The sequence below is a fragment of the Tachypleus tridentatus genome, chromosome 7 (genome assembly GCF_004210375.1).
Source record: "Tachypleus tridentatus isolate NWPU-2018 chromosome 7, ASM421037v1, whole genome shotgun sequence".
In the NCBI taxonomy this organism is placed as follows: domain Eukaryota; kingdom Metazoa; phylum Arthropoda; class Merostomata; order Xiphosura; family Limulidae; genus Tachypleus; species Tachypleus tridentatus.
In genome coordinates this window covers 12,338,880-12,362,024 of record NC_134831.1, presented here as the reverse complement: position 1 = coordinate 12,362,024, position 23,145 = coordinate 12,338,880, and the positions used below count along the sequence as shown (strand labels likewise).

General features: G+C 31.4%; 1 protein-coding gene across 2 annotated transcripts in view; it reads right to left on the bottom strand.

Annotated features, from left to right (window-relative positions):
- LOC143255127 (disintegrin and metalloproteinase domain-containing protein 10-like) overlaps positions 1 to 19,075 on the bottom strand; it is a 30,067-nt gene extending 10,992 nt beyond the window's left edge. Inside the window, exons 1-9 of one of the 2 annotated variants that reach the window (XM_076510314.1) lie at positions 18,859 to 19,075; positions 17,313 to 17,448; positions 11,980 to 12,101; positions 8,844 to 9,112; positions 7,684 to 8,016; positions 5,906 to 6,101; positions 2,959 to 3,143; positions 2,107 to 2,284; positions 424 to 598 (exon numbers count right to left, since the gene is read on the bottom strand). In XM_076510314.1, the coding sequence (XP_076366429.1) occupies positions 424 to 598; positions 2,107 to 2,284; positions 2,959 to 3,143; positions 5,906 to 6,101; positions 7,684 to 8,016; positions 8,844 to 9,112; positions 11,980 to 12,101; positions 17,313 to 17,448; positions 18,859 to 18,931 (1,667 nt within the window). In that variant the 5' untranslated portion in view covers positions 18,932 to 19,075. Of the gene's footprint in view, positions 1 to 423; positions 599 to 2,106; positions 2,285 to 2,958; positions 3,144 to 5,905; positions 6,102 to 7,683; positions 8,017 to 8,843; positions 9,113 to 11,979; positions 12,102 to 17,312; positions 17,449 to 18,858 lie in introns of those variants that run through there. The other variant, XM_076510315.1, reaches the window with a different exon arrangement.
- Between the last annotated feature and the right edge of the window lie 4,070 nt (positions 19,076 to 23,145).

Here is a 23,145-nt window from a genome sequence, read left to right as displayed (position 1 = left end):
ATACTTTTCTTTGGTTATGTAATGTAAAAGCATATAGCTGAATTTTACCTACAGAGACACAGAACAAGTAATTATGATAGCCATCTCTGACAGACTAGAAAGAAAGCAACTAGACTACAGCACACTGCCAAATTTTAAGACTGAATACTGGTATTTTACCATCACTTTTAGACCACATAAATGACCTATGACTAAGGTGCACAATTTTAATTAAAATGATGTAAATGATAAACCCTCAGATCAACAGTCTGATGTGTTAACCACTAGGTCACACCAACTCTTATAGCACAAATATAAAGCCTTCATTAGACATCTTTATTTCTTGTTCTACTTTTTTTATAAAACTTTAAAATTTTTAACATTTAAATATGTTAGCTATGCTAATTGAAGTATTTTATTTCAAATGTACAGCTGTCAACTGACCTGCACTGAGTATTCGGACGTCGCGTACAAGGTTTTGCTCTTGCATCTATTTTTTTATATGGCTCTACTTCCTTGGGATAACAACACATTTCTTTGCACTCGTTAATGTCCCAGCCACAGTCACATTCCTCTCCTTCCTCAACAATCTTGTTTCCACAAAAAGGTCCTCCATCCTCTGTAGTATATTGAAATACAAGTGTTAATATAAAAAATAAAATGAAATACCTTTTTTTTTTCCCAACAGTTGATTTAATCAACATCAGTCTCAAATAGCACATTTTGGCAAACATTGGAGTAAACATTAGTTAATTTTAATTTCTCTCGGACTTTATCAATCTAAAGTACCGTTTTTGTTTTTAACATAATTTTAGTCAAAGTTGTTTTTTTCCTTAAAGAATTTTGAGATGATTTTAGATGTTATAAACTATGATGTGTTCATTACTTCAAGCTATGATGAAACTCTAAAGTGAACTAAAATTATAATGACTTGTTCTCTACTGCAAGTCAGAATGAGATCCTATTATTAACTGATACATTAAAAATTATGACACTCTCCCTACCGCAAGTCAAGTAAGACCCTAAGATGAATTAAAATATTAAACATCATGATATATTCTCCACTCCAAGCTACATTGCAAAATTTAGGTGAATTAAAACAAAATTATGACATTTATTTTCTGTACATCACAATGAAGCCTTAAGGCAAAAAATAACAATTATAATGATATGTTTTCCATTCAATGTTATTTTCTAGTGTTAACAACATGAATAGCATCTATTTGTTCCAAAAGATACTTGGATGCAAAGTCTGTATGCAACTGTACATTTCCTTAAGGTACACTGATACTAAAACATAATACTGAATGTTAGCACAAAATTAAACCTAGTAAGTACATAATTAATCCTTTTGTGTAAAATCATGCTAAAAAGTGCTGTCATTGATGTATTGTGCAGTGATAATTTAGAAAAACATTTAATAAACATTTTTAATCTTGTAGAATATTTTATAGATTTAAATTCCTTTGTGTAACTAAATAAATTTGAAATGAATCTAAACTGTATTGAAATTAATGCTTAAATTTCCTTTTATAAATGCACAATGATTTAAATCTGTTACCAATAAAATTTTGTCCTGATAATTAAAATCATCGACTTATATTTATGAGTAAATTAAATGTTTAAAAAAAGTTTGACAAACAATGGTGTAATCATAAATTAAAATTAAAATATCATTATACAACAAGCACACGCGTCAGAGAAATTTTATTGACAAAAATCTAATTCTAATCCATCTTTGTCACTAATAAAATGTATGTATAACTATATATGTACTGTTAGTTTATTAAATCTGGAATGACCTTGCAAAACCAACAGTAATACAATTTAAAAAGTTAAATTAGGACACAATAAGGAAAGTTTAAAGCAAAAATTGTCTTGCAAATGAGCACCAATTTTAAATATTTAGCATGAAGTCTTCAGCTTTGGTTACATTAGTTAAACTTTAGTTACATGCTGATGCAGTTGGATACAAAAACTAACAATTCTGTATTATTAAAAAGAAATTTTAAAAGTTATAGTTGTAAAAAAAAAAGTATAAAATTTATTTTGGTTAGAACTCTGGTCTAATCAAACAAGGATAAGTAATAAATCTTTCTAATACGATATACACACACACACACATACCCAAAAAACAATTTTCTTTTCCACTGCTGGTATAAACAGCTTGAATGACAGCACTAATGTTTCGAATACTACATGGAGAGAATTTATTATTATTGTATCTATCTCCAGATGTGGCACTAGCATACATTATGTAGTTCCCTCTACTACCACCAGGACGACACTCCTCTGGATAGTCATGCTAGGAAACAAAGTTAAAATAACATTTAAACAAGAACTAAGTTTGGATTTTCTTTTATTCAAAATAAACCAAGACACAAATTCACTTACATTTACACTTTTAATTTCTCTTTTGAACAAATTCAAATATAAATTGCCTACCTGGTAAGTTTTTATTCTAAAAAACAAGTTAGGCTTCTGTTATTATGGTATTGTTGTTAATGACCTTACGTCTTAGTTTCCCAATGCCTTTTTTTAAAACCAGCTATATATTTAAGGGACCTTTATCATAGATGTGTATTAAAAACAGCTTTCAAGAAAGATGGTGACTCATTAATTCCCGATTAACCAGCTCATCACCAAGTGGCTTAATATTAGTTATACAATATTACTTGTTCAAGAGGAATACGAGATCCCTAATGTTCTATTGCCAAGAAAAACTTTTATCTTTAGTCAGCTATGAACATAACTACTTTAATAACAGTACTCATTAACATAAGATTCAAATTGAAAACATGGAGAAAATCAACCAGGCAAAGTACTTATACCTTCCATCTTACAAATGATTTACAAATACTCTTTATGTATAGCCTCTCAAGTACACATCATCACAATGACATTTAACCTTATCCATTGAGGTTATGAGTTACAGTACAGTGAAGTGGTATTCATATATACAGTAGAACTGTAACTTACTGGTGATCCAAAATTGTGGCCTATTTCATGAGCTAATGTTAGCTCAGAAACTTTAGGAGGAACTCTGCTGTTATAGTTAACAAAAGTAATTACACCAGTATTCAGACTTCTTTTGTTCTGCACCTGCCGTCCACCAATGTTTTCGGTATAAGATTTGTATTTCTCACAGATGCCTCCTGATGCTCCTAAAGGAAAAAAAAAGAAACGTTGCATATTCTAATTCCTTGGTTGTTTACAGAAACTACTTTTTTTGTAATGCTTTTAGCATTAATTTTAAAAAATCTTTGACTTACAAGTATTTTGATAAAGTCACCAGTTAGTCTGTTTGTTTGTTCTTGAGTTTTGTGCAAAGCTACCCAGGAGCTATCTGCAATAGCCATTCATAAGTTAAAAGGAAAGCAGCCACTCATCACCACCCACTGCCAACTCTTGGGCTACTCTTTTACCAATGAACACTGGGATTGACTGTCACATTATAATATCCCCATGGCTAATAGGGCAAACATATTTGGTGTAATGGGGATTCAAACCCATTACCCTCAAATTATGAGTCAAGCACCCTAACTAAACTTTTGTTTAACTTTTTTGTTCTCCATTCTGTAAAAGTCATCTGACAAATATTAAATAGTTTTAATTCATAGTACCATCTGCACATACAAAAGTAGTTAGAAATGTGTTAAAATTTAATTTTAGGTCTCATAATAATTTCATTCAAGACACTTTTAAGACATATAAAATGAAGCAAATATCAATGAATGAAAAGTGTTCTAATCACTTTAAAACACAGACATAATTTACAACTGTTGAAGAATGCCATCTTGGATTTATGCATTTTACTTAATTCAAGAACATTTCCACTAAAATCATGAAAATATTATTTAACAGAAATGGACTTAACTTTCACAACAAATATTAGCACAGCTGTGATACAGAATGGTTATCATTTCAAGAATTTAATACACAGACCCAATACAAGTAAAAACAGCAACAGAAAACTGAAGTTCTAAGTTTGTTTCTTAATGTTTGAGAATATATTTCTGTATACATTCTTCAAAGTTTAACTACATTCTTTTGCTCACTGACACTAAACAGTCACAGAAGCTGATTCCACAACACACATACTTTATGATTCCATCAACCTACACCCTTCATGTACATCACGTGCACACACGCAATATTTACAGCTTATGGTTGGTAAATATCAGAACTTAATTTGAACAATTATCAAAGAAAAAATTAATGTATTAATGTAAAATTCATAAAGTGGATTTCAAGGTCACCTTCAGGACCAAGAGAAAGTGAAGAATTAGTGTAAAAAATTAGTAAATGTGAAATCCAAAAAAATTAAAATTGGATTTGTATAAAGAAATAAACTTCAAATTTATCTTAAAAAGTTAAAATTGTTAAACATCTTACATACATGAACTTAAAACAGCATAAATTTCACTTACACACACACACACACACACACAGAAATAAAGAAATAACTGAGTGTTACAAAAAAAACCAAAAAACAATGCCACCAACAAGTTGAAAACTTGATAAACAGGGGAAAGGTTGGTAAAAAGTCACATTTATAGATTTTTGTTACAAAAAAGTAAGTAAATTATTTTCATAAACATATATTTGGTTTGTGTATATATTATATTAAAAGATTTCATTATGTTTACACATCCTTGTGTCTTACATATACAAGACACAATGATCTGTAAGCATAATGAAGTATTTTAATTGATACTAAAACAAGAAACAAGTTAATCATATCACCATGAGCCTTCACTATGAATAGGTGTAGTTCCAAGCTCCGTAAAATATTTAATTGCTTTTAAATTACAATATTATATTTATTCATATAGTCACTTCATTTTTGAGTGCAATGCTTCTGAAAAATTTACACTACAGTATGCTTATCATGTGAGAGGAAACTAAAAACAAACATTGTTAATATTCTTCTGGGATATTCCAAATTAATAAAACCAAAAACTTACTACAGCTAAATTAATATAAAAATCATATCACATACACACTGGGGAATAGCATGTCCAGTATTACATCACACATTGGCCTCATCTTAAATTCAGTGTTGCATAAGAAAAACTGTAACACAATTTTTATAACATGAGCCTTGCCACCTACTACCAACAATTGACACTACTTTGAATAACAACAATCAAAGGCATTTTTAAGAATTAAAACCAAATTTTCTATTGCACGTGATTTGACTAATATTAGTGAACAGGCTTTTATTTTCTCTGAAGACTTCACTTCCAGACATCTTGTTTGTGTAACATGCAGCTTATGAAATTTCTGGTCAATTTCCTTCTTACGGGCCCTAATGGATTTACTGTATTTGGACTCCTTATATATGATGAATAAATATTTCTTTTCATGATTAAATTATTCTTATGAAGATAATTCTTCACTGATCTATGAAAAATGTTTGTTTGTGGTGTCTATGTAAAAATTGCATGCATTTAAATGTGCTAATATTGGCATTTCTTACATGTAACACAAATCAACACAAAGAGAGAAAACAGGAAGAGAGTTTACAAACCCATAATTATAACCACTGGTATACAGCACTAAATATTCTGCAGAAAATAAATCAGCCTTTTTAATGGTGTTTTTTTGAGACCAAGAAGAAGCCTGTAATTAAGACAGCATGCTACACAAATTTTTCAAACTGATTTACAAAACTGTTTCATGTTGCAATTGATGCTATGCAAAGTTATTAAAACAAATTATCTCCTATTTACAAAAAAACTCACACACATATATATACACACACACACATGCACACACACTAAGTTACATCAAAAACATATGATAAATGGAATACTTTAGGTACTTTTGATAAACCTTTCCCAAAGCACATTTGTTTAGAAATATTGAGAAAACAAGCTTGACAAAGTAACATATTTCCCATTTCAACATTTAATAGCCTCACCTGAGGCAGAAGCCACCCATGCCAGACCCAAGGTCCCTCCAGCAAAATCTCTGTATGTAAAAACATAGGCAAGACAAAATTCATCATGATTAGTCTGAGAGTTGAGGTTGAGAAAGTTGGATACATCAATATTAGGAATACAATACAAGTTACTCTTCCTCTCAACAGATGTATCACACGCAGACGAATCGTTGATCTGAAAAACATGAGTGAAGAGTTACTTTAAATGCTATGAAACAGGCAAACCATAACTACAGCATAAAAATAGAAATATGTATTTTATCACCACACATTACTACGAATTAAAACAAATAAAATTTAACACTAGTCTTTTTTTACTGATACTTAAAAGACAGAGAGGCAAGTCAAAGAAAGTTAAAACTTAATAATTTATTGCAAAAATAATCAGTTTTACAGAGATATCGTTAAATGGTTTTCATACAAAACCCACAAAGAACGATCACAGGTTTGAAAAATATGTCACCTACAACATAACAGACTACTCCTAACTTGTTAACTTCTAAAAACTACAAAAAAATACATTCTTTAAGATGTCACTAGATTATTTCAATTTATTCTCACTATCACACAAAATATACAATACTTCACTAAAAGTGGCTATAATATTTGATTGAGAGTTATGCCTTAACTATATGATACAATAATAAATGATTTTGCTTGTAAATTAAAAAAACAGCAATTATACATTAATGTCAAGGTATATTTTCAGTATTAAGCTAATCACAACCTGTAGACATTCATGAACACCTTTTGAGTGTTCAATGGACAACTTCATGTAAAATTTATTTTTAAAATTAATTTAAAATAATAATTCTATCTTTAACAATTTTTAACTCAAAAAAGCATATTACTATTTTGTATACTTTCTCTATACAGTTTGTAGACACAAACAAAGAAGGGTTCAAACACACACTCTTGTGCAGATACAAACTCTGAACAGTCTTGCCTATAAACAACATGTTTATCACATCTCTTGAGTTTTTCTATTAACCTCAAAGCAAATGTTTGTATTTTTAATGAACTAAAATTCCTTCAGAATACAGTTATCATGTTTCATATTTAACGTGTAACTAAAAGTATTGACTACTACAACCAGAAAATCAATTTCAAAAGAAACATATTAATGAAAATTAATCATGTTGAAATAAACTGAATGTCTAAAATGAAATTTGGTGAAGAAAGTTAAAGAAAAATTGAAATTCTAAGTTGAAACAAAGGATTTGTTTTTGTTTCAAAAATGTCTCTCATATCAAAATTTTGGAAATTTCAAAATATAAAAACGACAGATAAAGCTAATCAAAATCAATTTATATTTTATTTATAAGTTTAACTAGATAATACTTAGTAAGCTCTTCTATATTTAAGACAGTTTAAGTACTTCCACTGCAAGAAGGAAATCAGTCCAGAGATATCCCTACAGTCCAAAAGGAATTAAATAAAATACCACACCTATATAACATATTTCAACCAGCAAGCATGGATATCTTACAAAACAACAAGAGATGCCTGTCAGCTAAAACCACTACAATTAATTCTACTCAACTGTATCAAAAACTGTTTATTATGAAAAGAAAGAAATTGTTCAACCAGCAAACATGGATATCTTACAAAACAAGAGATGCCTGTCAGCTAAAATCACTATGATTAATTCTACTCAACTGTATCAAAAACTGTGCATTATGAAAAGAATGAAATTGCTCAAAGTTCAACAGACCTAGAAATGTGACTTATTTACCAATTCTTAAACTAAGATTTACCTTTACTCTCTGGACAACAAACTTTATTCCCTTATATCCATTAAAGTTTGTATTTTCATATATACGATTTACTGCATTGACATGCTGAGCTATAAGAGAAATAATTTCTTCTTTAACTTTTGTATCTGTCGATTCATGTCGCTTCATGTGCTCCCACAACAGAGAGTCCGTTTGTATGTATAAGGAGCATGCCCTTCTGATAGGAGTCACTGAGGCCTTAGAAGATGGTAATACATTCCATGATGCTTCTCTGGTGTATAGATTATGGTGATGCATGTGCTTTTCAAAAGATGACCTTTTTGATCTTTTATTTTCTTTGGCTTTAGTGTGAGCCTGTGGATAAGAAAAAAAACACACAAAAGAAATGAAAGTATTCAACATGTCAAATTATAATCAATGGTAATTTCTGTGACTTAAAGGAAAGACAAAGTTGCACACAAAGTGTTATTCCCTTATCTACTATGTTAAACAAAGTGTGTCCAGTACAAAAATTCACAATCATATATCTATCATTTCTTATCTATTCCTCATAAATTTCTTTATCAATCAAAATCAAATTTGACAGTGATATCGGACAATACAAGAAAGGTCATTAATGAAGGTTGGATCTTCTACATAAATAAACATGAATAAAGGTGTGTACTTGTTCATTATATATTTCTATCATTCATAATTAATCATCATGACACTTAATGATACATGATGACAGGAGAAAGGTCTTGACGGGAAAGTAAACCCTCCATTTAATTACATATTTTATTTTCGAAAAACTACTAATTCAGCACAAACTTGACAATGATACAAGGTGACATGAGAAGGGTCATCAAAGGATGGGGAAGGGGGTAGACCCTCCATCTAATTTCATGTCGACAGATTCTTGAAAACAGCAGATCTTTCTTTTCAGTATTGGAATATTTATGTATTTGTATTGCACTTTTAATATTTATTGTGTTACAAAATAAAACAGATGCACATTTTCCTATCCTTCCTTTCTTAGAAACAAGTTTTGTTTCACCCATCCATTGAATAGGTACTCTAGCTACTCCTTTGTATTAATATTCTTGTATGCTCTCAGTTGTTCAGTTATAACCCTGAATCAAAATTAACATTGTTTAAATTTTCTTTTTCTCAATTGCACTTACTTCTGAGAAATAACTTACTCTGGCTTCTTGAACAGCAGCATTACCAACATCTTGCATCCACTGCAACACACCATCAGTAACACCACAGCCAGGAACATGACCTTCTCGTTTAGAAGCAAAAGGATCTTTAACATCAGTGGATAAGTAAATGATGGAATGAAATGGTTTTGAAATGTTCCCAAAATATTTATGTGCCCGCTCAATATAATAAGTTTGTTCCGGTGTGTGGATTTTCCCTTCAAATACTCCTTCCTTTAAAGAACCATAAACAGATGTATTGGGTGCACCTGGTGATTAAAAACAAAGATAGTGTGGTTCACATAATTTTCTTTGCTTTCATTCATAAAATTAATTATTAGAATCAAAACTAACACATCAACTTAATGCATGAACCTATTAGCAGTTAGCATGTTTTCAGTATGCTGTTATTGTCTGTCTTTCTATCCCACTTGGAACTCTGACAGTACCATGTATGAATCTATGTATAACCCCCCTCACAAACTAGAAAAAAATTTGGCATTAGAGCTTGGCAATTAACTTAATTAATCAATTACCTAAGAGCATCAATATCACAAACTAGTGTCTCCTAAAATAATTTAAGTAAGACGTATTTAAATCGATTATCCTAAAAATTAAAATCATCAATTAACCCTTTCACAACAAACTCGTTATAACATACGAGTTTGTCTACATATTTATAGAGTTTAAGTATTTGCACTATAACTTTTAATACAGCATGTGTATCTTCATAAAATTTGGTAGACTTTTAGTAAAACTTATAAGTATTTTGTATGCTAAAAATCAGTTTGTGAAGATAGTCTGTTTCATTACTGGTCTGAGTGCAATGTGATTTCTGGTTATGATTAAAAAAACTATTCTTTGTCCCAAAAATTTCAAATATTACTTCCATAATTTTTAAAACCTCCTAAATGCATTTCACAAGTTTGTTTTCAGTAAGACTTTATAGTTTATGCTTTTTTCCATACTCTATGTGGGGTCTGTCACTTGACCAACCTCATAACCATCATAAATAAATTACGAAATAAAAATAAATTATGCTTTTTCTGTGATAGAATGACTACATATTATCACACAAAGATACAAATGTTTAGCCTAAGGAGCTTAAGTCTTGTAATGCTGTACATGACCACGTAAACTTATCAGTTTTTTATTATATTGACCTTCTAGTCATGTCTACTTAACATAACATAACTTTTATATACATGGTGCACATGCACTATTGTCACATATCCAGTAATATAAAACTGACCTTTCGTCTTCCCTGTCTTAGCTGTGTTTTAGTGGAATAGTATTTTGTAATATAGTCACATTTCAATTATTATACAATATATAATTATACAACCTATCTCATTGAAAACTTGGATTGAAAGAAGATGGAAGCCTTTCAAAAGTTTAAAAAGATGGAGAAAACCACCCTGCAGACATTCTGAATTGTTGATTGGTTATTCATACATAATGTACTGTTGTAAGAATATATATGGGATCATTCTCAAATTTTTAATGCAAGTGAACAAACGCAATGACATGGCTTTTAAACTGTGACTCTATGCGAAACAGTTAACTCAAATTGTAATTAATGTTTCTGGTTATATCTATTACCAGTTACTCCAAATATCCAGTAATCAAAATAATATTAATGTAAAACATCGTTAAATCAATTATTTTAAAAATAATCAATTAACTGAAATTAGTTTTTCTAATTATTAGTATTATCAGTTAGTCCAACTGTCCAGTAATTAAAATATTGCCATTATGATTTTTAATTATTTTTGATGAATTCCACTTTGTTCAGAATAAGTGAACAGTGCCACGACTCACAAAAATAATCAAATATTCAACTTGAGCCTTTGTGAATCACGAGAGAAGATGGAAGGTTTTCTGCAATGTAGCAGTTTGTATGTATTTTATGACAGTTTGTTTGTTTTGAATTTCGCACAAAACTACTTGAGGGCTTATTTGCGCTAGCCATCCCTAATCTAGCAGTGTAAGACTAGAGGAAAGGAAGGTAGTCATCACCACCCACTGCCAACCCATTGGCTACTTTTTTACCAAAATAGTGGGATTGACCATCACATTGTAATGTCCCCACAACTGAAAGGGCAAGCATGTTTGGTGTGACGGCGGTTCGAACCTGCGACCCTCAGATTACGAGTTGAGTGCCTTAACCACCTGGCCATGCCAAGCTTATTATGACAGTAATAATTAATGTTTATTCACTACTATAACCATGTTTCATACTGCAAGAAAATTATTATCACAAAAATGCTGTTTACCTACAATAACAAGCTATTAAAAAGTACAATAACAATTAACTTCTCAACAAATGTCATTAGAAAGCTTAATTTTTTCTCGTTTTTTATTCATCTCAGAAAATTGGTGAACTTTTTATACTTATATTCGAGACTCTTCAACAGTATTTGATAATACTATTTAAACTATTTTTAAACTTAACTTTTTCCTTTTCCTATAAACAGTCCTTTTTCTACAACCCTGAGTTTCATATTGTTATGAAATAATTAAAACTGCCCTACCAATCTGATATTGCCATGTTAACCTGTTTTTACAACCCAAAAAATATGAAACAATAGCCTAATTCTAGAAATTTCATTTTTTTATATTCTAGTTTGTTTTTCTATAGTGGAATTAATCTTTAATAATTTAGTATTTATTTTATTCTAAATGTAACAGTAAAAATGTACTTGTATGTTAACGACGTTCACTTACTCAGGTACAACTGATTTCAAATATATTTTCTGTAACAATTTCGATACCTTCAACATTGCACCAGTGACAGTTGTGCAATACCTAACAAATGACTTAAAAGAAAGGGTGGATAATTTTATCTGCCTTTATTCTTGAGTTCTTGAATGCTGTATAAATTCAATCAATGTTTGCCCTCACTTCCCCTGAAACTGGTATTACTATTATTTCAAATCAGTGACTCAATGGGAGAATTTAAGACTTTTGATGGTTGTAGTATGATAGATATATATTTACATGACTAACATCAAACTGATGAATTTTTCTTTTCTTTTTTATAATTGAAATGAAAACTCTATCATGTCTAAATAACCATATTAAATTGTTCACCTTCACATATTAGCGAACTATGAAACAATAAGTCACAACTTACTCCATAACATTCCACTGTACAGATGAGATGTATCTAACTCTTCAGGAAAACCATCTGTATCTTCAAACAGAACATTTGATGAAAATACTGAAGTGTCCCTTCTTAATTTTAAGTTAAAATGCCTACAAAACAGAAATAAGTAAAGCTATTAAATTTGCTTTTAATCAGAGACTACAACATAAATTACAAGAAAAACAAAAATAAAGGACACACGTAAATAAAACTGCCCGTTTAATAAATATTTTCATGGTAAAATATCTTCTGTAGTTATCATCAATGAGAGTAGTGATACTAAACTTTCAAATTTTAATACAATATGATCTTATTTATAATATTAAACCACTTTTAAATAATAGAACACTGACGTGAAAAACGAATACACAATTGCATGTACATAATCTGTTTTGCTGTAATAACTTAATAATACGTTTATTTCCCAATAGTACACAGGCACCATTCAAAGACATTGTGATATTATAGTCACAGTGTATGTTATGATATAGCAGGTGATGTGAATTTTAAGAATAAAAGAGGAAGTACTTTATAACAAGCATAAAAATATGCCAACTAAAAAAACTATAAAATAAATATTACAATATATTTCTTCATGATTGTCCAAACATGTACAACCAGTCAAGGCCAAAAACACACAGTTGCATAGTTATCAAAGTGTTTTATCAATATGATATAATGTTAACTGAAAATACATTTTCAATAGATAGTTAAACCCCTCAAAAAAGTGTTCTCAACTTGTACTGCCCACTATCAGTACAAATTTTTTGCTCACCACTAGCCATGTATTTTCAGCTTCTTTATGTAAGTCAACAGGAGTGCAAAACTACCTCTATCATAACTAATCAAGTACCTATTAATTACTTTGTCATAATTAATTGAACCAAATTACACCAGAAATGACAAGGATGGGTTGGAAATGTTAGAAGAAGTAAGAATCTATTGGAAATCCATTTTCACTTTAAGAAATTGTTAATTTTTGATATGATATCTTCTCTCATAAAAAAGCTAGATTCCCACAACGAACTGGTGCAGTATTGGTGAGAATATGATCCTCTTTGAAAAAAGAAATACTATAATGTGTGGTAAGGAATGAAAAACATCACACAAGTGGAAGACTGCACCATTTTTGAGCCAAGTATACTCTTTGACCTTCAGAAATGTGTTGTTGACTAAATCTAAAGGGCAGAAACATGGCGTAGTCCCAGAAATTTCCAGCAAGAAAGGGAACCCCAGGTGTTGATTAATCAGGAAATAACAGACTGTAAATGGAAGTTCGACTTCAACCAATACCTGCCAGCATCTGGAATTGCACATCAAGTCCACAGTAGAAAGAGGGTCCTCAACCTTTCACCTCAAAAAGAGGATAATGAGCAGGAATACAAGCATCTCACTTCTCATGTCTACATCTCCAACACTGGATCCACTGGGAAAATGTATCCAGCCAATGGCAAGGAGAACTCAGAAGGTGTTCATCTCTGTTTCAAAATCTGGATTAGTAGAATCCTGTTGGTATGAAATAAGAGTTCTTCTAACCAGATTCAGGACACCCATAATAAAACATATCAACAAAGTGATAACACTATAGAAGATCAAAAATTTGAAAACAAATATCTCTCAACAGGATGCTTCCTACCTAGTGATGTGAGACACTAATGTAAAATTACTGGAGTAGATCACCACCACCATCTGGGCATAAGGAGCAAGTACTGCCAGACAAACAGTGAGGAGTTCCAAGAGATTGATATGGAGTACAGATTTCAAAATTACCCATCCTGAAACCATCAGTGTTAATAAATGCTCCTAAATGGAAGGAGAAGCATCTGTTAAATAGGTGTCAATCTCCACAAGTGGGATGAAAAAAACTTTGCAGTAATATTGGTTCAATCTGTAAATATAACTGTAATTGAAAAGAAATGGCAAGAGAAAAATCTAAAAGAACCAAAAAAATGCAACACTAGTTGATCAAATCCCACTGAAGCTGGTACATGTGGGCAAAAAAAAGAGGAATGAAGGGTTCAAGAGAAGCACATCTCCAAAAGGGATAGAACCTCACATGCAGAAGTATAGGGAAAATATGAGATGCCACATACAAGATGTTCCGTAGCTCCCATCTGAAAGGAAAAAGGCTGGTCCTGACAGAGGAATGACATGAGAAACACACCAAGAAAAGCTAAAAACTGAGGAATGACTTCTCCACCTTGATAAGATAACCCACACAGGCCTCTTCTTAAAAAACTAAGTGTGTAGGGCATAGACAACCTGCAAGGAAGCTAGAAGTAGCCAGTTGTTCATGTAATGATGTAAACAATGTCCTCAAGAATGAAACAGTGGAGGAAAAGTCTGAACTACTTAACAGAATGTGTAGGGAGTTGAGGCAAGTCTGAACAGAAAAGCCTGAAACTAAAACATATACCAACAGTGAGTGAAAAAAGAAAATGTCTGGATACTGAAGAGATGGAAATATATAAATATACATCTGACACACTGAACTACTTCATCCACAAAATAAGAGGAAAAAACAACAGAGAGTTAAGTAAGAGTCCATGGTGAGGAAGTGGCTCAAACACAGTAACTCCAAAACTAGGTGCTAATCTCCCATCGTTTTGGGAACATTAAAAAGAAAAGGCTATATCCACGATGAGAAGGATCTCCTTTTCAATAGCACCCTTGAAATTAAAACTTGAGTTGTCTTCGCTTGACACTGGCAAGAAATGGGATCACACTGAGGGAAAAATGAAATCAGATAGTGAGAGAATGAAGAGAGCAAATAAAAAGGGAGTTATATAAAAAGGCTTAATTAATCTCAGAGTTTGGGGAAACTCCCCAAACTCCTTTTAATGTACAAAAAATGTCATCCACAATTCACACAATGAAAAAGAGTAAACAAATCCTAGATAGAACAGTATTGTAACCAAGAAGAATCAAACAACACAGCAGCCACATCTGTAAAATGAGGAAAGGTGTGCCATGGGAGCTAAAAAAAAAAGTTTACTGTGATAAACAGAAAACCCTTAATATGTCTGAACCACACAAGACGAAGAATTCCATACAGTACAATTCTTCATAATGGTATTTGGATCAATAAAAGCAAAAGCATGATAGACCAACATACATGGGGAACAAAACATATGATCCCCCGAATACAATTATTTCTGAAACCAACTAGTAAGAACACCAGTATCCGAATAAAGAAGAAAACTACAGGATGGCCCAAAGATTAATCCCTGGGATAGCATGCATAGAATCTTAAAAGAAGACAAAATTCAAAACAGCTAATTTATCAAGTTTACAAAGTAGAAGGAAGACTGGATAAAACACTGAAATGACATGCAACAGATATATCTATTCAGGATAGGGGGAAAGGAATGTCCAAAGTCAATCCATCCATACAGGCACACCGAAGCACTGGTTTGATAAGACATTCAGAATATTGCTTGAAATTATACAAGTCTCTTTGGATCATAGCTATCAAGTCAGCAGCTAACTGGCAGCTGTGGTACTGATCTCAAAGACATGATTGGTAAATCGATTGGTAGTTGTGACCACCTTAAAGTGTGAGAGTGCAAGTCATGAAGTTAAAAATTTGAACAAAAACAGAACAAAAATGGAAAAATATCAAAAAGTGAATTAAAGAAATGCAAGAAAGTAGAAACACATGAATATGACAAGTAAAGTGTGAGCAAAAACACACATACCTCTGAACAGTTGGACTACCAATCCTGAAGTGATTAAGAAGTGTAGGATTAAATGGGGTGCTGGTTATGACAGGTGTAATGTCATACTTCTACTGGTAGAGAGTTCTTGCATGATTACTTACATGTTAATATACAAAAAGAATTGGGAGTTGTAAGGCTAGTGATGGCAAAAAAATTGTGCAAATAAAGTGCAGTTACTTGTTAAGAAAGCTTTTCATAAGCAAACATATCTAAGATATGGTATAAGAAGCTATATTTAGTTGTGATTAATTTACTAATATACAAAATTAATGCTCGAGGTATATCACTTTAAAGCAATAATATACTTAAGATCAGTGGAGCTTTCAGTTAATGTTGAAAACTTCATTTTACATATAGCATTCCATATTAAAGACAATAACAGTCTCAGCAATCCACATTCAAATGTATAAGAAAGTAACACAGGGAATAATATACACTTGAATACAGGAGCAGTGCTTCCCCTGCACTTGAAGTAAGGGGTCAAAGCTTACTCAAGATCCCACAAAACTACAACATCATTCACATCAATAAATTCAAGCAACAATCTGTAAACACATCAACAACATGGATGATTTATAGCTGATATGTAGTGGTACAGCATATATAATGGATGACTACACCTAAAGCTTAAAATTTTGAATCTCAAAACTTTATGTATAAGCTATATATACAGTTAAGTCAACAACAGTTACTTATACAACATACAACAGCGTAGTCTAAACCATATCTTTCAGTTTTACAAGAAAATTATACATTAACTCCTAGTACTTATAACCATACATATTGTGTGAACGCTTATTTAACCTTGTCATGAAATAATTAGTCTTTATTATTCCCACGAGTAAACTATTTTCATAGTACAAATAATGTCAGAAATTACAGATTCACTTTAATGGAAAGAATCATAAGACAAAGAAACACCTACTGCTGTTATTTTAGTGTCATCATTATAAAGTGAATCAAGGCTTTATGAATTTTGAATTGACACACAATTGTGTCAACTACAGCTGGGGATAACAGGAATTTGCTAACTGATTAATTGTTGAGTTTATTAATCTATTAAATTTAACTAACTGATTATGCTCATGAAACTGGGAAGGATAAAACAATTTAAAATAATATAATCAGAAACAATAATTTTAGTTAGTTAATTATTTTTGTAATATCAGTTAATTTAATCATAATTTCAATTAATCAGTTACTTTATGTGGTGCTAAATGATACTCAGAGATAATCAATTATATTGATTAATCAAGCTAATTGCCTGCCTCTGATGTCCATTTGAGATTAAACATAAAATATTATTCATATGTGAATAGCATAATGATACGTGAATCTATTAACTTATATCAGTCACAAATATACAATTAACTGTAAACAATTTTATTGATTTCTGAAATAATTCATTAAAACATATTACCATATGATTATTTTTAATTTTTTCTGAATGTAAAAAACTTACATTCAGATAGGCTGCTATTTGATTCTCACCACTTAGGTAAACTCAATGGGCTAAATTACCTTCCTAAGTGTTGCTAATTCATATCACCACACACATATATATATATATAAACTTCTAATGGGCTTATAAATGCAACCTACCTGCCATGTGCAAAAAATCTTATTGAAATAGGAGAATGGTTTGCAGAACGTTTGTCACGAAGGTGACTGTTATGTACTTCATCTGAATTGTAGGACAAAGTTTCATAAAGCTGAATATAATCATTTAGCTGATGAGCTAAACACACAAGTAAAACAAGATTTATACATTATTGATAACATCTCACCACTTTCTTTCATACAAATCGACACTACTTTTATTTACATAATATGACAATTCGATGATGTAAATATTGGCACTAAATTATCAGTTTGATATTTATATTTCTTTGTTGTTTTTTATTTTACAAAAGTACGGAACTAACAACTTATTGTACATGCAATAAGCTATAAAAATGTATTTACAATAAAATATTTCATATTCAAATAATTACTCTGTAAAAAAATACATTTTTTATGAATTAATTACCCTTTGTTAATATAGAGTTAAGACTTCATCATTTGATAAATAAGCACAAGAAATAATCAATAGTAGTAAAGCAAAAATAAAAACATAAAAATGTTTACCAGTATTGGAAAATTTATAAATCAAACCTCTCAACACAATTAAGTTTCACACAGTAATATGAATTCTTATAAATTATACACTTGAGTAATGTTTCAAAACCAATACTCTCTTCCAACATATAGCAAACTATACTTAATAAAATGCAATTCCAACAAGACTTTATGCTTTACATCAGCACACGTTTAAAAATATTCATGTATTGACAAAGCAGCCGATAAATACTTTTCTTTAGAACAGATGAACTTAACACGTTGTGTTCAATGAAATAAACATGTATAATATAAATAAAATTCATAACTTTTGAAATATTTCAGTACCAGAAGGCCTTTAACTTCTATCTCAAGCACACTGCAAACAAGTTTTAGTTTGAAGGATTTTCTTAACTTGTAAAAAGAGATAGTGAATATTTCAAAATGTCCAAGCCAATAAACAGCTGAATTTAATACTTATGAAACTCACTGTTTTATGCTTTATCATGTAGGGTCATGGAATACAATTTATTAAATACTTTTTACTGTACTCAGTTTAATAGAAGAAAAGTAGAACATCATATTGCCCTAGAGGCTGAACTGTGTAAAATTATTTTACCTATTAAATGTATTAATTAAATTAATTTCTAAAAATAAAACACGATTTTAAAATTATCTAATTATCATGAATGATATAAGCGTATTATTTAACTTTTCTCACCATTTCACCAAACTAATTCTAACAATAATAAAGTGTTTAATTAATTACTTTTACGTTATAACTATGCCAGTAATAGTAGTATTAGTCACACTTAAAAGTACTATACATCTCCTAGCGTAAAATTTACAAATTTTTGCTTCACTTCTTAAGTTAAGGTTTAAGCGCTGTCGTTTAATTTTAAAGTCGAATAATATTTGTTGTCAATCTTACTGTAATGTTAATAATAATAATTTAATATTTTGAATTCTATTATGATAAGAATGTACAAACAAAAACAATAAGTGAATAATAATACTAACAATAACAGTTAACACAACACCCATTACTTACCATTTTCACTTTGAGTAATGAGATTAGAAATAAGATAAAGCCAAAATATTAAATATGTCCCAAATTGCTTCATGACTTTCTTCCGTCCTTGTAAAAATTAAGAGGTTTGAAATTGCTCCTCTTAAATTCATCCACTCACTAATATAAAGTCCCCTTTTCTGTCATTAACCCTAACGAAACCCACTGAACTGCAATTTTGATTTTTGTCCATCATTAAAGCGCATGCCCTAACGTAGAAAAGAGCAATTGAAATGCAAACCAAATCGACTTATCAATAGACCTAAAATCAGTGATAAAAATTACGTAAATGCGGATGTTTTACTTCTATTCCATTTTCTTAATGGTTCAAGAAGACAAAAATAGACCTAAAATGTTATTTTTACAAATATCCGATTTTTGAATATGAAGCCCCTCAGTGGCACAGTGGTATATCTGTTGACTCACACTGCTGGAAATCGAGTTTTGATACCCGTGGCGGAAAGAATACAGAGAGCTCATCGTGTAGCTTTGTGCTTGATTCCAAACAAACAAAATTGAAACCGAGTTACAAATTTAGAAGAGTGTGGGAAAAATTTAGCAGTTAACGTTACTTTCTCAGTCGGCCCTCCGTTAGTACAGCGGTATGTCGACGGATTTACAACGCAAAATCAGCGGTTCGATTCTCCTAGATGAGCTCAGTAGATAGTCCGATATGGCTTTACTATAAGAAAGCCCACACACACATAATTTCTTAGTCATTTTAGGAATATTGGTTTCTAGTGTATTTAATTGATCGATGTATGTTTTGGTATAAATGTCCTAACACAATACCAATACCATTCAATTTACTCTTCAGTGGTATATAACGATAAAGATCGGGCATAGATACCTGTGTTGGGCACAACACAGATAGTCCCTTGTGTAATTTTAGTTTTGCGCTTAACAGCAAACTAGTTAACACTTTTGCCACGTAAATTGGTTGAATAAAAAATAATTGATACAAAATTACTTTCACACTGGCAATGGATTCATACTAAAGAACCAACGCCTAAAGATAAAAGAAAAAGAAATTAAAATTAACCCTATAATATTATTTGCTCGTTTTAAACTAATATAATTTTTCATTTCTTAGCAATTCTGTTTCATAATCGAGTCCCGGCATGGCCAGGTGGGTTAAGGCGTTCGACTCGTAATCTGAGGGTCGCGAGTTCGAATCCCGGTCGCACCAAACGTGCTCTCCCTTTCAGCCGTGGGGGCGTTATAAGGTGACGGTCAATTCCACTAATCGTTGGTAAAAGAGTAACCCAAACGTTGGCGGTGAGTGGTGATGACTAGCTGCCTTCCTTCTAGTCTTACACTGCTAAATTAGGGACGGCTATCGCAGATAGCCTTTGTGTAGCTTTGCGCGAAATTAAAAACAAACTAAAACAAACAAGCTATAAGAAAACATACACCTTTGTGTTTTATTCAACAAACGTCTTCTATTATTTATATATCAGTCCTCCGTTTGACTAGTATGGTTATAAAACACAAGTTAAAGTATATTAAAGGTAGCTTTGCCCTATGCACAGGAAATACAGATATTGTTACTTAAAGTACACAATCGGTTTTCTACTATCTGTCGCTGCGTTGTAAGTTACCTTTAATATACTTTAACTTGTGTTTTATAACAATACTAGGAAAACGTTTCAAAGAGATCTAAAATACAGTTAACATGCTCTAAATTTATCGTTTAATCTAAAAGTAGCTCTTTGTTTTGTTTGTATTGTCTTTATTAGCATACAATCTATGCAGTGGCGGCGCCAGGATATTTTCGTTGGGGGAGGTGAGGGGGGCTGAGGTAAACTGTGGAGGGGCTTCCCAAAATGCCATCAACATGAAGTATAGATGGTAAATTATAATAATGTAAATACAAAGGTACATTTCAGAAAGGTGTACTATTTTGAACTGCGTTTTCAACGCAGTTTTCATTGGAAACTCATACTCTGATTAATAATTCATTATTACAAATTAGAAATAATCTGTTTATGAAAATATGCGTATATGTAAAAGAGGAAGCTCACCTAAATTCCACCCAGTTGACCTTCACAAAAGGCTGGTTTCTTCATAAGTTCACATTATTCATACAGGCCAAATTGTGATTGTGATATTGTTCTTACTATCATGAGTATGACAAGCACCTGTTACAATAATGTAACTACTACATTACATTAAATTGGGCACTTCTAAATAGCCCAATGACAATTTCAAAATTCATTTTAGAATTGTTTAGAAATATTATTTGGTCAGTTAACATGTAAGGTTATTATCTAATCATAAGTATAACATTAATTGGATTGTAAGTCACAATTTTAAGTGCATGCCACAATCATCAGTACAATTTTGGATAGCTGATACACGATGCAAAATGATCTCACAGAGGACACAACATAAATGCTTCATAGTTTTGACCTATACACAATACACTTATACATGCATGTTATGTTTTACTTTTCAATAAAAGATAAATGAAATTAATGGGTAAATACGTGTGAAACCTTTATTTTATCAAGCAAAATCGCTGATTATCTGTTGTAACTTGAAATCAACGTGGTTGTCTACTCTTCATCAAAGCTCAAGGTAGAATGGCATTACACAGGAAGCGGCAATACAGTGCATGAGTTTCAGTGCATTCAGTACGTTGCTATGGGACGCATGACACATACTTTCGTGTTAATAAAGACGTTGAGTTCTACAGATCAATGTCTCTTTGATGTTAAGCAACAACGACTATTGTGTTTTCCATATTTTATGAATATATGTAGGTAACAATATTTGGGGGGGGGTTTGAGGGGAGCTTGGTTCATTTGGGGGTTCAAGCCCCCCTTGGCGCCGCCACTGAATCTATGCTTAGAAGCTCTCAAACGCCGGTATGATTGTATCTTTTGGTGTCTTACCACTTGAGAAAAAAATCCCTAAACAAGTTTTGGATAGCTTACAAAATACTCGTCGAAATAAGTTTCAAACATGACGTCCAAAAGAAAGATACTTTATTTTAAAGTTGATGACGTCATATTTGTACTGTCATTCCGTCTTTTCTATACTCTTTTTAACTGAATTTAGTTTTGCTTGTTTTGAATTTCTCGCTAAGCTGTACGAGAGATATCTTAGCTAGCTGTCCATAATTTAGCAATGATTTTTACTGGGAAAACCTCTTAGCGTGTTAATTAAAATTGTAGAATATAAACATTCATAAATGTACAACGTAGATGTTAAATATCTTTCATATAGTCTTTCAAAATTTGTAGTGCATACTGGAAGGATTTACACGTTTTGATATGCCTTCCAGTGGCACAGCGGTATGTCTGCGGACTTACCACGCTAGAATCAGGGGTTTGATACCCGTGGTGGGCAGAGTCCATTGTATTACTTTGTGCTTAACTTCTAAAACAAAGAAACAAACGATTCGATATAAATTAACAAAAAAACGACCTTTACACTAAAGATAAATATAAAATAAAAAGAGCTATCAAATAGTCATGTATATTAAGCCTGAAGAAGCCACAAAGGTGAAACGTTGATTCAAATAAAAATATATTATTTTGTATAAGATCGTTTTTTCTTAATTTTATCAAAAGGTTTCATATAACAATCTTATACTATAAATGCAAACATGGGCGTCGAGAGGTAGGTCGGGCCTGGGGGACAGTTTTGTTCCCGGCCCCCTTTTTGTAGTCTTCATAAATTCGTGGTACATACATGGGCGTATGAATTTTTTTTTTTTTTTTTTGTGGGCGAAAGCCAAATGTGTTGAGAATTTACGTTTCTTTGGGGGCAAAATGATTTCCCGCATCATTGCAATATTTTCTTGAGTATATTATGAAAATGAGAATGCGTTACTTTTTACCCCATATTTTCCCGGCCCCTAATTGACGTCGGGCTCCAGGACAGTAGACCCCTGAACCCCTCTCGTCAGGCCTGAATGTGAAGTACAAAGTCTGGAGACGGCTTAAATAGTTAATCAAAGAAACTTTATTACAAATGTCCAATGTTTCGACAAGATCATGTCATGGCCATGTATAAGAACACACATGATATATATAGAGTATGGAACACAAATGGAGACTGCTTGACATCTAAGTAAAGTTATTTTGTTACCTCAGGTTATTGGTTTAGATGGGGGATATTTTGTTCAATTAAGATAGCTTCTTTATTTTTAGTTTGTCAATATTTGGATTTTGTTTAAAAGTAAAGTACCTTGTATTGTTATATTGTGTTTTTTTGAGTTGTAATGATGGTAAACATGGAACGTTTTTTTATTATGTATCT